The sequence below is a fragment of the Cibotium barometz genome, chromosome 37 (genome assembly GCF_041138505.1).
Source record: "Cibotium barometz isolate CiBa-2024 chromosome 37, ASM4113850v1, whole genome shotgun sequence".
Taxonomy (NCBI): Eukaryota; Viridiplantae; Streptophyta; class Polypodiopsida; order Cyatheales; family Cibotiaceae; genus Cibotium; species Cibotium barometz.
The window spans coordinates 3,432,545-3,447,500 of NC_141082.1; the positions used below are offsets into that span (position 1 = coordinate 3,432,545).

The 14,956-nt window shown below is 46.2% G+C and overlaps 1 protein-coding gene across 3 annotated transcripts in view; it reads right to left on the reverse strand.

Annotated features, from left to right (window-relative positions):
* The window catches only part of LOC147616851 (uncharacterized), a 29,375-nt gene extending 14,658 nt beyond the window's left edge, over positions 1 to 14,717 (reverse strand). For 2 of the 3 annotated variants that reach the window (XM_086776490.1, XM_086776489.1), the window contains exons 1-2: positions 14,427 to 14,717; positions 14,121 to 14,317 (exon numbers count right to left, since the gene is read on the reverse strand). In XM_086776490.1, coding sequence (XP_086632616.1) covers positions 14,121 to 14,317; positions 14,427 to 14,701 — 472 coding nt within the window. In that variant the 5' untranslated portion in view covers positions 14,702 to 14,717. The remainder of the gene's footprint in view (positions 1 to 14,120; positions 14,318 to 14,426) is intronic. The other variant, XM_086776491.1, reaches the window with a different exon arrangement.
* Positions 14,718 to 14,956: the final 239 nt, after the last annotated feature.

A 14,956-nucleotide genomic window follows, 5' to 3' on the forward strand; every position in this document is an offset into this window, starting at 1 on the left:
TATAACTGAGAGATGAGTTCTTCTTAATAATACGAAAGGGTCCATAATATCTTGGGCGAAGCTTTGGAAAGATTGATTTCATTGTCTTGTATCGATGAGGGGCAATATATAATAATACCAAGTCTCCTTCTTGAAATTCAATGTGACGACGATACTTATTACCTGGGCGCTGATATTGCTCTTGTACGCTGACCATCTTATCCTTAATCTATAACAAAATATCTTGCATTTCTTGAATGAGTTGGTCTGCTAAAGCTACTTTATGTTGAAGAACAAAGTTGGCAGGAACAAGGGGAGTATGGCCATAAGCTGCTTGAAAAGGTGCCATAAGCTGCTTGAAAAGGTGTCATTCCAATAGCTGAATGATAAGAATTATTATAAGCAAATTCCACCAAAGATAAATTTTCTTCCCATGAAGCTAATCGAGACTGAACATAATGACACAACATTTCTTCCAGAATCTGATTAACTCGTTCCGTTTGTCCATCTGTCTGTGGATGATAAGCAAAGCTAAAGAGTAAATTTATACCAATAGACTTGAATATCGAAGTCCAAAAATGTCCTGTAAACTTTGGATCTCAATCAGAAACTATAGATTTTGGCAACCCATAAAGTTTGAAGATATACTGTATGAACAGTATTGCAATATCCGAAGCCTGGGCTGCTTTCTTGCACGGAATGAAATGTGCCATCTTAGAAAATCTGTCAACCACCACAAGAATCTGTGTATTGCCTTTAGAAGAACGTAGCAATGAAGTGATAAAATCCAGACTAATACTTTCCTAGCGTTCATTGGTAATTGGAAGTGGTTGAAGAAGACCAGCTGGAACTTGTCTGGTAGCTTTCATACGTTGGCATGAAAGACATGCTGTGACAAACTTAATAACATCTTGCTTCATTTGAGGCCAATAGTATGTAGCCGTCAAAAGACGATATGTCTTGTTGATGCTTGGGTGTGCAGCATACGTGACCTCGTGATGTTCTTTCACCAAGACTCTTCAAACATGAGTATCATGAGGTACACAAATACGATCCTGATAATATAGTAAACCATCCACTAATGTATATGCTCCATAAATCTTCAATTCAGAAGGAGTTGCATTTTGAGAATTGAGAATTCGAAATGCATTTCCAAAATCACGATCTTTTGAATAACGGTCCTTGAAACTTTGAGATGTATCCATTTCAACTGTAGAAATAGCCAAGACCGAAGCTGGCGGCATACGACTGAGGGCATCCGCAACCACATTGGTAAGACCAAGAACATACTCAATTGTCATATAAAAATTGGCTAAGAATTTGACCCAACGCGGTTGCCTAGCATTCATAACTGGCTGCGTGATGTATTTCAAAGAATGATGATTTGTTTTCACCACTGAATCCACACCAAGGAGATAATGTTTCCAGAGCTTTTGCTTGGTCGAATATGTCCTCTCTCCAAAAGTTCAGTAAGTTGTTGTATCTCCTGAGATTCCGTAAAAGAAACTCGATATTATGGAGCACGAGTAGATGGAGCACTGCCTAGAAGGAGATCAATAGCATGGTCGACTGCTCGCCGAGGTGGGAGAACCGCAGGAAGCTCCCGAGAAAAAAGATCCAAGCATGGAGCAAAGAAAGGTTGCTTGAGGTACATCACCTTCATATCCATGTCCTAATCATTGGCTGAATAGACCATTAAAAGTGCTGAGGAACAACCACTCTTGCAAACCCACCGTTTCGCTTGAAGAGCTGAAAGGGTTGGTGTAGAAGGTTGGTCTCTAATGCCTTCGAGTGCCACAAGCATATCATTTTGAGCAAATTGTATAGAATGGTTCCGGAAACTGATCAAGGGATCATATTGATGCAACCATTCTTGACTAAGAATCATATCATAATGTGCCAAAGACATGACTTGGAAATCCACTTTGTCACAATAGTGCTGAATTCAAAAGGAGAGGTGTTTGGCAACGGTGTTACACAAGGATGTGGAATCATCGGCAAGCTCTACTTCATAAATAACAGCACTTTGAGAAGTCCGAATCTTCAATCTCTGATTCAAGGTGGTTCCCACAAAGTTATGAGAACACCCACTATCAATGAGCACATGAATAGGGTGACTGGAAATAGAACCTTGAAGAACCAAAACCTGAGTAGACCGCTGGGGCAACAGTGAAGAGGTAGCTTGAGCTGTGGCAGTAGCGGTGATCACCGAAGCATGTGCAATAGCATGGTGATTAACCCAAGCTTTCCTTTGTCAGCAACTGCAACTGGGGGTTTCTCCTCGGAAGTCGAGGGTTCAACATTAGAATTCTGTCGATGGGTTGGTCTTTTGGGGCACTCAAACCAACGATGAGATCCATTGCAAATTGTGCATAATCCTGTCTTTTTTTTATCCCGTCCAGAAGGAACAGTGGAAGGACGAGGATTGCGACATTGGTCACGTCCTTGGTCCCATCCACGATCCAAACTGCGTGGTTGGAAGGACTGAGGACGTCGAGACTGAAAAGAGGACGATTCTTCTGATCGGCAAGGGTGTTGAGAATTATTCCATTGGGGATTAGGCCGGGAGGTAGAAGCGCCAAAAGATTCTCTTCGACTATCTCAGTTCATATGAGACCCATTGGTTTTCTGAAAGGCATTAGCTCGATCAGAAGAGGCCGAATTTCGAGAATTAATGTCTGCAACGCGCTCGACGTAACATATGGCATCGGCAAGATCGACAAGATTATATTTCTGAACATCAGCACGCAGTTGTCAAAATATGCAACGGAGATGAAGATAAAATCTGAAAACATGAGCAAGTGCACTGCAAAAACATACAGCAATAGAGAAGGAGAGAGAGAGGCATGTAACTCTGCTAGATATACACAAGAAAATCCCGAAAACTGAATACAACATGTGTGGGGGCAAGGGGCCATTTTATATGGCCCCTATGAGCTAGTCGGCCAGCCCAAAAAGCAACCGACAGCACCAAAAAGCTCACGACCTGCTCATGTCTCCAGTCGGCCAGTAAAGCTCAGTTGGCCAGCATACAGATGGAGACGTGGACCAACAGGGACAGTCAGCCAGCATCCAGGACACCCAGACCAGCAGTCGGCCACTGTCTGGATTAGCTAGGAGCCACAGAACAGCCTCCCACACCTAGTAAAAATAGGGAAAAGATGTGGAGGGAAAAAATGAGAAAACACCTAAATCGGGCGGGCACACCCACAACAGAGGCCCTAGTGTAAATATACAGACAGGAGATGACTGCTAACACCCCCTGATTAGCTCCTGGATGTGAAACCAACCCCAGGGAGCTGGAGTGTCACCGGAGCAAAGCCTGAGATAGAGACTTCGTGAAGAGGTCCACCGTACTGTCCTCTGTCGAACAGAACTCTAGCAAGATGTCATCAGCAACAACGATCTTTCCACGAACAAAATGCCTCTGGATGACCGTGGGTTCCACCAGTGGAAACCCAATCCTACCAAGTAACCTCTGCAACCTCACCACCTCGCAAGCAGCACCACAAGCAGCCCGGTACTCTGCCTCTGTGTCGATGACAAGGCAAAAGATGGCTGCCTCTTACTGCTCCTGAGCCAAGGGAAAACATGTAGCCTGATGTCAAGGTCCTCGTGTCTAGCTCTCCTCCCCAATCTGAGTCACTCCGACCATGGAGTCTGACTCCATCCATCAATCCCCCTCCTGTGTAAAAGAGTCCAAGATCCTTCGCATGCTGCAGAAACCACAAGATACGCAATCCTGCCTCCCAAAGAGTCCTCTGCAAACATGAGCTCAACAGCCTCATCAGGAAGCTCCCGTCCAATCTGGTATGCATCAACCAAATCAATGAACCATTCTGCTTCCGAGTCAAGGAGGCATCATACTGTTCACAAGGATCAACACCTATTACGGTGGGATGCCAAGTCCTGGAAACCTGCTGAAGACTACTCAAGGCCTTCGGAAACCTGTAACCAACCCCCTCTGAATCCGGAACCACAAAGCCTGGAGAATGTGCAACATCCACCTCCTTCTGCAAGTAACCAACTCACCTGCCTGGCCTCCCAATAGGTCCCCGTGGAAAGAACTTCCTCAACTACAGGAGTTTCTTTGTCCCAAATGCTACGAGACATCAGAGCATAGGTTACCTGTAAAGTTTCCTCTAACTTTCGAACACAAGAACTACCAACATCTGTACTAGAAAGTTCTTGCCAACTGCTGCCATCATCTGGCAAGCCATCCACCATCTGGTCCGGGAAAGCCTGCACCTGCAGCGTATCCACACTTAAGTGGCCATTACGAGACTGCCACTCTTCACAAAACTGAGGACATGGGAGAGAGAGTGCTGAAAGTTTGTGAACTCCATTCTCCACTCCGCCTTCCCAAACTACCTAGCCTGTTGCTTTGTCCCGGAGAGCAACAAAATGCTCATCAAACTTCACCCGTATGCCAGTCTTGCAAACTTGATGCACTGACAACAGATGAAAACCAAGTGATGGAACATAAAACACTTGGGAGGAATGCTTCTCCCCTCTGCCATCGGGAACTATCTCCAACCTGCCCTCACTATGAACTGGGATAGTGGATGTATCCCCAATAAGGATGTGACCAGAATACCTGCAAAGATCCTGTAAAGCCGTGCAGGAAGGAGTCATGTGCCTAGAAGCACCACTATCTAGAATCTACTCCCGAGTATCCATAGCGGAGAGTCCTCCAACCTCCTCCATGCACGAAGAAAATGACACACTGGTGTCCATAACCTCCATGTGCACAAAAGCTGGAGTCTTCACGGTTGCTGTTGAGGATTCGGCACCCTTCTCGATGCTCCGCTTGGGACACTGCCTCCAATAGTACCCTTTCTTACCACGATCATTTACAGGACCTCTCAGCCTTGAGTTTCTCGCAGTCTGAGTCGGACATCTTCTCAGAAGACTTCTCCAATGAAGCCTTCCCTTTGCCCTTGTTGTTACGGCCTTTTGACCGTTGGCCAGTTAAGGCCTCCAACCTCTGCCTTGTGGAGGGTTCGTGAATCTTTCCTCCTGGTCCAAGACCATGGGCACAAGCTCCTCCCATGTGATGGTGCTGAGCCTGCTACTGGTAATCAAAGAAGAGTAAAATGTTGAGTACTAAGAGGGCAAATGCAACAACAACGTAATGGCCATATCCTCCGATGATATCTCTTTCCCAGCCTGGAGAACTTCTTGCTGAAGAGCCTATAGCTTGTTGATGTGATCCCGCATCATCGATGACTTTGCAGGATTCATCACCCGCATCTGTATTTCCAAAGAGATCCTCTTCATGGGCGATACCCTGTTATAGAGAGAAGCCAAATGTGAGGATTATATTGTTAATCCCTCATGTTTTGTACTAATTACTACTTCATTACTTAACTTAGAACAAGAACCTTCAGAAGAACACTTGAAAGAAGATTGAATTGACTTGTTGTAAACTGAGTACAATAGGTCTCTTATATAGGAGATGAAGAGACACATTTGAAGAGGCATGTCCTTTGACGAAAGAACATGACCTTAGACGAAAGGATACAACTTTAGGCTAAGGATGTGTCTATTCGATGTAGAGACACAACCATTCATCAAGGGATACAACCATTCGTCGAAGGGATGTGGCTATTCGATGAAGAGGTACATCCTTTGGCGAAGAGTCGCAACCAATCAAGGGTAGGGGTTCCCTTTGGCTGGTTACTCTTTGCATCTGCAACTGGAATCAGCAATGAAGAGAGAACCTGATACATAAATACGTCACAATCGTGACATTCCCTCCCATTTAAAATAAAACCCATGTGTCAAATGATAGACATCCGTTTGTCAAAGAACTCCTGAAGAAGGTTAGGGTACTGCTGCATTTCTTCATCTGTTTGCCAAGTAGAATCAGACTCATCCAAGTCCATCCACTTCACAAGAAATTCTGTAGTCAACTTTCTTCTTGTTTCCTTCTGTCGTACGTCAAGAATTACTTCTAGAACAAGGATAATATGGTCATCTTCAATTTTTGGTACATATGAAGATAAGTCCGGAATAGGCGAATCTCCTTGAACATACTGTTTGAGCCAAGAAATGTAAAAAGTCGGATGAATCTTTCCCCATGAAGGTGGAAGTTCCAACTTGTAACTGACAACTGAATTTTTCTTAAGAATCTTGAAAGGCCTATAGAAGCGAGGTCGCAACTTTGGAAAAACTGACTTCACTGTTTTGTAGCGGTGAGGTGCCACATATAACAAGACCAAATCTCCTTCTTGGAAATCTGCATGTCGACGATGCTTGTTGGCCTGTTTTTGATATTTTTGTTGCACATGTACCAATTTATCTCGAACTTGCACAAGCACATCTTGCATCTCCTGAACCAACTGATCTGCCAACGCCACTTTGTGTTGTAAAACAAAGTTTGTAGGTACAAGAGGAGTATGCCCATATGCTGCTTGAAATGGAGTTAATCCAATTACTGAATGATGGGAATTATTATAAGCAAATTCCACGAGTGGTAAATAATCTTCCCATGGTGCCAGACGGAATTGAATGTAATGTTGAATCATTTCTTCCAAAATTTGATTGACTCTTCCAGTCTGTCCATCTGTTTGAGGATGATAGGCTGAACTGAACAACAAATTTGTGCCAAGAGATTTGAACAAAGACGTCCAAAAATGTCCAGTGAACTTTGGATCTCTGTCAGAGATGATGGTCTTTGGTAAACCATGCAATTTGAAGACATGTTGCACGAACAATGACGCCACATCTGGGGCTGAAGCAGCTTTCTTGCAGGGAATGAAATGCGCCATTTTGGAAAATCGATCAACCACCACAAGAATCTGAGCATTGCCTTTCCATGAACGAGGCAAAGTGGTGATAAAATCCATACTGATACTTTCCCATCTCTCATTGGGAACTGGCAACGGTTGAAGTAACCCTTGAGGAAGTTGTCGAGAGGCTTTCATTACCTGACATGAATGACAAGCTTTGACAAATTTGATAACATCTTGCTGCATCTGAGGCCAGAAGTATGTAGCAGATAAAAGTCGATATGTCTTGTTGATGCCAGGGTGAGCAGCATAAGGAACTTCATGATGCTCTTGAATAAGAATCTTCCGCAATGAAGTATTGTGAGGCACACAAATGCGATCAGACAAGAACAGCAACTCATCCATGATAATGTAGGCTGCAAACATGTTCATTTCTGCAAGACTGGGATTAGAAGATTTGAGAGCACGGAACGCATCTCCAAAATCTCTATCAGTCAAATACTCATTTTTGAAACAAGCAGGGATTTCCATTTGCACATCTGTGATGGCAAAATTAATGGCTCGAGGCATGCGGCTTAAAGCATCTGCAACCACATTCTGAAGACCAGGAACATATTGAATAATCATGTGAAAATTAGCCAAGAATTCAACCCATCTGCCTTGTCGAGAGTTCATAACAGACTGAGTGAAAATATACGTCAGAGATTGATGATCTGTACGTACAACTGAATCTGCTCCAAGAAGATAATGTCTCCAAGTTCGATAAGCATGCACGATTGCCAAAAACTCTTTATTGAGTACTGTGGTGAAGCAGGAAAGGTCCACCTGAAATGTAGGATGGAAGGAACAACTGCTGGAGAGGCAGTAACAGGACCCTCGTACTCGAAGTGGGGGTCTTCCACTTCCTCGGGATCGTCCTCGGAGGTTACTGCGTCGGCTTCCACCAAAGAACTGTGCATCAGAGATAATGGAGTATAGTCGGGGACAAAGATCTCACAGTAAAATGTCACAGGAGGGCGTGTGGAGGAGATATTGCGGAGGCCATCCACACTGCACTCTGGAAGAAAGTGTGCCAACTGCGGGTACCGTGACAGAAAATACTCGAAATGAGTAAGATGCAGTGGCTCGCAGGTGAGGAAAATAGTCCAAATCGCCCAAGTGTCGGGTTCGGTTACATGCGGGCTGCTGACATGTATGCGGTACACCTGAGAGGCCGGGGATGCTGGGATAGGAGAGGTCGGAAGACTTGGAATCCACCCAGCATTGACGGGAAGTGGCACTGATTCCGGAGTGGGGGCACGAGGAGGGCTGTGTTCGGGACGAAGAGCCTCGGGGATCTCGTCGATGTAACTCAGGTAAGAGATGTGCATGTCAGGTTCCTCCGGAAAGTTGGCCATGAAGCATGCACGTAGAGGGCGAGAGCACACAGAGTATGTGGTGTGGGCAAAGCCAGGAGAACCCATGAATAGCCAGGAGGGTGGTCGCCAATTCGCTGGGAAGAGGGAGGCGAATATGAATGAGGCGACATCCTGACAACCGGGGGGGGGGGCGGGTGGTGGTTGCCGATTCGCGAAGGGGTGGCGGTTCACACCAGCGCACGCCCAGTGCACGCCCGGTGGGTTTTTTGTGTTTTTTTTTAAGAGACCCACGTGGCAATGCACGTATTAAATTTTTTTGTATTGTTTTTGAAGGTGAAGGGGTGCGCCGCTTCGAAGGGCTGGACACGTCGCCGACTGGATGGAAGGCGCTTCGAAGGGCCGGATCACGTCACCGACTGGAGGGTGCGCCGCTTCGAAGGGTGTGCCACCAGCAAAGCGAAGAGGCGGGCAGTCGCTAGTCGGCGGGTGAACTCAAGGTCGGCCGCTGCATGTATCAACGAGGGCTCAGGACCGGCAGCTGCTCCCAGCAAGCAAGGGTTCACGCTGGCAACGAACGAGGCGAAGAGAGGGGGCAAGTCCATGTTCGGCAACGAGAGGGGCAATTCCCGCCATGTTGCGAACGTCGAACACCACCGGTCAGCAGGGAGGGAGGGTAGTCCGGAAATACAGCAAGGGTTCCCTCTCTGCTATACACACAATGCGGGTGTAAGGGTGTGAGACCTTCTGTTTTTGTTTACATCACTTTGAGCAAGGATTTACGCCAAGTCCACCATCACTCTGCTTCTTCCATACAACACCGAGAAGAGGGGTGGATGAGGGAGTGCCGCGGAGAGGGTGAGGGCTTCACAACCCACGGGTAGGAAAAAAATTTGCTCTGATACCACTGTGAGGATTATGTTGTTAATCCCTCATGTTCTGTACTAATTACTACTTCATTACTTAACTTAGAACAAGAACCTTCAGAAGAACACTTGAAAGAAGATTGAATTGACTTGTTGTTGTAAACTGAGTACAATAGGTCTCTTATATAGGAGATGAAGAGACACATTTGAAGAGGCATGACCTTAGACGAAAGGATACAACTTTAGGCTAAGGGATGTGTCTATTCGATGTAGAGACACAACCATTCATCAAGGAATACAACCATTCGTCGAAGGGATGTGGCTATTCGATCAAGAGGTACATCCTTTGGCGAAGAGTCGCAACCAATTGAGGGTAGGGGTTCCCTTTGGCTGGTTACTCTTTGCATCTGTAACAGGAATCAGCAATGAAGAGAGAATCTGATACATAAATACGTCACAATCGTGACACCAAATGCTACCATATACCTCTAGCCAGCGTCATATGCTCGATATGATTGATGACCTACGGTGTGCAGTTGAGGAAAATGAAAGATTGGACCCTGGCGTTGACACAATCCCACAACTGTGCCTGTGGCTCGCGTTCCTTCCGAATCGAGGGTAACTCCCCTTCCTCTAACTCCAGCCGTGGAACCCCAACAACAATGAAATCAGCAAGGTCATAAGACTCCAAAACAGATTCCATCATTACCTTCCATATGCCGTAGTTGTTCCCGTCCAACTGACGGTCCACTCGGAACGTGGGGAGTGTCGGGATCTTCATGTGCTTCTCATCCATCTCAAGTAAATCTGCCATTGCAGGGGTGTAACTGAAAAGGGTGGGTGGGTGGAAAAAAATGAGGAACTAAACTTGCAAGTGGCTGTCTAGCAAATCAGCCCGCCTTCCTCTTGCTTCTCCTCTTCCCGTACGGTCCAAAACAGTCCACCAATCAGCAACAAAACAGCCCCCCTCTTGCTCACACAGTTCCCAAGATCTTCCAAGAGCCTAGAGCTCTGATACCATGTCAGAATATGTAGTGGAGATGAAGACAAAATTTGAGAACACAAGAGCAAGTGCACTGCAGAAAAATACAACAATAGAGGAGGAGAGAGAGGCGTGTAACTCTGCTATATATACACAAGAAAATCCTGAAAACTGAATACAACATGTGTGGGGGCAAGGGGCCATTTTATATGGCCCCTATGAGCCAGTCGGCCAGCCCAAAAAGCAGCTGACAGCACCAAAAAGCTCACAACCTGCTCATGTCTCCAGTTGGCCAGTAAAGCTTAGTTGGCCAGCATACACATGGAGACATGGACCAGGCTCCAGCAGGGGCAGTCGGCCAGCATCCAAGACACCCAAACCAGCAATTGATCAGTGTCTGGATTAGCCAAGAGCCACAGAACAACCTCTCACACCTGGTAAAAATAGGAAAAAAATATGGAGAGTGGGGAAAAATGAGAAAACACCTAAATCAGGCGGACACACCCACAACAGAGGCCTTAGTGTAAATATACAGACAGGAGATGACTGCTAACAGCGGTGTGGAGTTAAGACCTTCAACGAAGGCATGGAGTTCGTCTGCTGGGGACAAGGAGTCAATCTCCAGTATCAAGTTGGTGAGCTGGGAGATATAAGAGGCCAAGGAAGGAGTTTGGTCCAAATGGCGTAAGCGAGTACGGGCTTGGAAATCCGTATTGGCAGGTATGAATTGCTTACGGAGGACCCGCTCAAATTTTTCCACGTTGTAACCGATTTTCCGGCATGCTGTCGTCGTTGTCACCACAATAAAGCAGGGTCTTTGAGGAGGGATACCGCAAAAATCACCTTTTTGAAATCAAAAAGGGTCATGGTTTCAAAGTGTAACCGCAGTTTGTAGAGCCATTGGTCTAAAATGCGCTTATTGCGCTGACCACCATAAGATTCAGGGGGTTTAATTTCCAATTTCTTTGTTTTACTGGCTTGTAAAAGATGATAAAGAGTTTTAAGGTCGTCGCCTTCTACCTCGGAAGGAATGACGTATGCGTCTGCTGGTACTGTTGCTGAAACATCTCCTGCTGGAACGGAACTCGTATAGGAGTGGGATCCGTGTGGAGCTGCTGGATCTGTGAAGCCAAGGATGCCATGGACTCTTGGAGTTGCTGTTGGAACTGTTGCTGAAGTTGCTGCAAAGCTTGCTGCCATTCTGGAGGAGCCGGTATGTCAACAGGTTCAGCCATGAGAGAAGATGCTGATGTAGAGGCTGCAGGGTGATGAGGCTCTGGGGGTTTTTGCTGCTGATGACGCCGCTGGGCTCTAGTAAGAACCATCGGCTAGAGGGTGCGGCATCTGTAAATCCCGTGAGTAGAGGCTAAGTGCTGGTGAAGCGGCTATGGACCATCCAGTATAATGAGGGCGATCCTCTGGGACTGGACTCGCACGAGTCTGCTACTGGAGAAGCAGGTATAGGCATAGGGGCAGCTACTGGTGTCAAAGGTGTATAATCTGGTGTAGAAGGACGCACCGTGAAACGAAGCTGGATAAACGTTCTCAAAATAGGTGCAATATTCATGAAAAATGATGCTACACTCAAGAATGATAGCGCCGAGATAAGGACGACGCCCGAGTATAAAACAGTAATGATCCAAATCCTGTGCAAAAGTACAAACACGGATCACTCACACGTTGAACTCTCGGAGGTGAGAAATCGGTGTGGCGATCTGAACACAGTAATGAGTGGGCTATAAAGAGGGGGACACACTCACTGGAACACGGGTTGAGACCGGTGGAGAAACACGGGTAGAAGAGAGCACTATGGACTGTGAGGGTGTATCTTGTAAATAACTGAAATCATAGGTTTCCTCTGCCATAAGCCATCGGAGAAGAGGGTAATGTGTGTCCACGTGATCTGGGAGGTGCTCTTAAACTCGTAAACAGTGATATTGGCCCCTGATGAGTGGAGAGCCCGCAAAAGAATGAAGTGGCGGGTTTCTGATATTCTAATACTCCACATTATGTGAGATTTTAATGCCCAATAAAATGGAAAAATCACACCTGAAGAAGGTTGCCATAATGAATGTTGTTGCTGTAGAAGAAGCACCAAGGAGATGGTCGCCGGCAATCCAACAGAAATCAGGAACTGCAAGCGGCTGGTCCAAGCAACAGCAGGCAGCAAACGATGAAGAGGACTGAGGAGTGTTGAATCCGTGGAAAGAGAGGTGGCTGCAGACTGGCGCACTGAAGGCGTGTGTAGGGTGGCGGCGAGCGCAGGCTGAAAACAGCCTGAACAGTTGGCGCCGATTTAAAGGAGCCTGTAGGGGTTTTTTTTTTTAGGTTTGTTTGTATACGTGGCAATTAAAGCCATAACCTTTGGGTGAGGTTATGGTGTGGGTTTTCCTTGTTTTTTTTTAAATTAAAAAAATCAAAGGCAGCCGACTAGAGGAATTTCCATGAAGGGGTGCGACTACTCATGGGAGGGGTGCCTGTCCATGAAAGGGTGCCGGCTGAAGAGGTAAGCCTCCGGATTGAAGGGTTGCTTCTTGTCCTGCCTTTATTCAAGAGTTTCCTGCATATGGCTGGCCCAAAATTAATCAGTAAAAATTGGGAGTTGGGGGCTAAATTTGATGGGGCATTCTCTCCTACTCTTCCATTCAACACTTGCTGCACCCAATTTTAGGGTTTGGACTGCCTGATTTTAGGGTAAGGGTTTGGGCTAATTGTAGGGTTAGGGTTAGGATTAGGGTTTGGGTACGTCACAGGGCGGAAAAAGTTTGCTCTGATATCACTGTAAAGCTTTTATAGCTTTATTAACATGATTAAGACTTAATTAATGAACATAAGACAAATACTGCAAGAAAAGACCGAGTGATTGCATTGAGATGGGGACCTTTCTTAAATAGAGGCCGAAAAGATACAATTGAAGAGGCACATCCCTAGGAAGGAGTGTGGCTCTTGAATCAATGGTTATGTCCTTTGGACTTAGGGGTGTATCTTTAATGAATAGACATGTTCTTTGATAGTGACCCATACGCAAGGGTGTGACCCTTCACAGGTGTCTTTACAGTTAGTGAGAGATTAAGGAGTAATCAAGGAAAGATTAAGAGAGTTAGTCACAATCGTGACAGCATTGTTCATTGTGATTTATTCGGTCCTCCATGGGCTGGATCACAAATTTAGGAGATTAGAACATGTTTCTACCTTCTCATGAAGGCAGCCTCCACTACTTTTTCTACATTAGAATATACTAAATACTCAACTATCTCTCTCTCTCTTCTCTATCTTCTGTATGTGTTTTGCATCAACATGTCCCAAGATGGTGTTTAGGGCTGAAAGAAGACTCCGAGAGCTTCTGCATGTAACATTGGTAGATGTCATGTGCAAGACATGCACTGGCTAATCCCAGGGCTAGTCCTGAAGAAGCAACAAGATAAAGAACCAATTTAGAACCAGATTTTGGACTTGATTCAGGAGCAACAGCATGGGCAAGGGAGATGGTGGAATGCACCAAGAAGGACTATCGGCCAGTAATGATGGAGAGGATCTGGTGTCGGCTACAGCTAATATGTTTTATGGGTCTAGGGATCTGGTTGACAGCAAGTCGGCCAGTCCACTAAATCTTCCAAAGCCTATTTAAGGCTTTTGCATAGTTCATAGTCCTCCATGGGCTGGATCACAGATTTAGGAGATTAGAATAGGTTTCTACCTTTTCATGAAGGCAACCTATGGCTGTAAAGATTTGTACTACTTTTTTGTACATCACAATATCCTAAATACTCAGATATCTCTCTCTCTCTCTCTTCTCTATCTTCTATATGCGTTTTGCATCAGCATGTTCTAGGATGGTGCTTAGGGCTGAAAGAAGACTCCCACAGCTTCCGCATGTAACATTGGTATCAGAGCATCAGCAAGGCTAAACACTATTTAGTCCCATATGAACACGAAAGTGCACAACTACAAGGCCCAAGGAAAGGAACACAAGACATGGAAGAATTTCCCAGGAGGTTGGTTGAGCGGTTCCTACCGTTGATTTTTTCATTCTTCGTGTATAAGTTTTCTGAATCTGAAATTGTGGATGTACTCATGTGTCACAAAAGTGCTGCAAGTTCACTAATCATGTGTGGAAAAATAGAGTATTTCAATAGTGATCGTTGTGATAGCTATGGCATAGAGAGAGAGAGAGAGAGAGAGAGAGAGAGAGAGAGAGTTTTACCAGGGCGGTGCTGGAGCGGTTCGTGAACAGTGATAGAGTCAAGCATGTTGTCCTTGTCCTGCCAATCGTTGCCCATGAAGTTCAACTGTAGACCTTTGTCTCTGTAGGCAAGTGAAATGGGTCCTCCCCTTCCTCCACCCAATTTGCCGTCGGGTTCCCCAAGTAAGCCCACGATGTCGGCCCCCCGCATCTGCATCCTACAGACGATATTGGTCAAGCATCAGTTGTTGCACGACAAAGAGCCCCCTCCTTCCCTTCCCCGCCCCCTTCTCCACACGCGTGCGCGCGCGCAGAGTCTGCTTATACCTGATGCCGTGTGGGAGGCGGCCCTGGAAGGTGGCGTAGCCGTGGGTGGCGTTGTAAAGGTGGAGGGCCCGCAGCAGGGAGGCCTCGAAGCACAGGGAGAGGCCTAGCCCTTGGAAGTTGTGGTAGACACAGGCCGGGCGGCAGCCCAGGGCGCCAAACGCGTCCTTGGAGGTCGGGGCGATGGTGCCTCCGGCAACGGTCTGCAAGAAGCGGGCAATTCTCGGGTTGTCCTCCCGGCAGCCCAGCAGGCCGTACACGTCCTCCTCTTCTCCCATTGCAGTGTAATTATCAACATCTATCTATCTATCTATACAAGATTAACCACAACCCCCGTGGGCAAAAGAGGTGGGACTAATTCAAAATAACCACTCCTCCAGCAAGCGAGGTGGGACTAATTCAAAATAACCACTCTTCCAGCAAGCGTGAGGAGGAGCCAAATCTCATCTATATCTATACAAGATTAACCACAACCCCACCTCCCTCCATGTGGGCAAACAAGGTGGGGCTAATTCAAAATAACCACTCCTCCC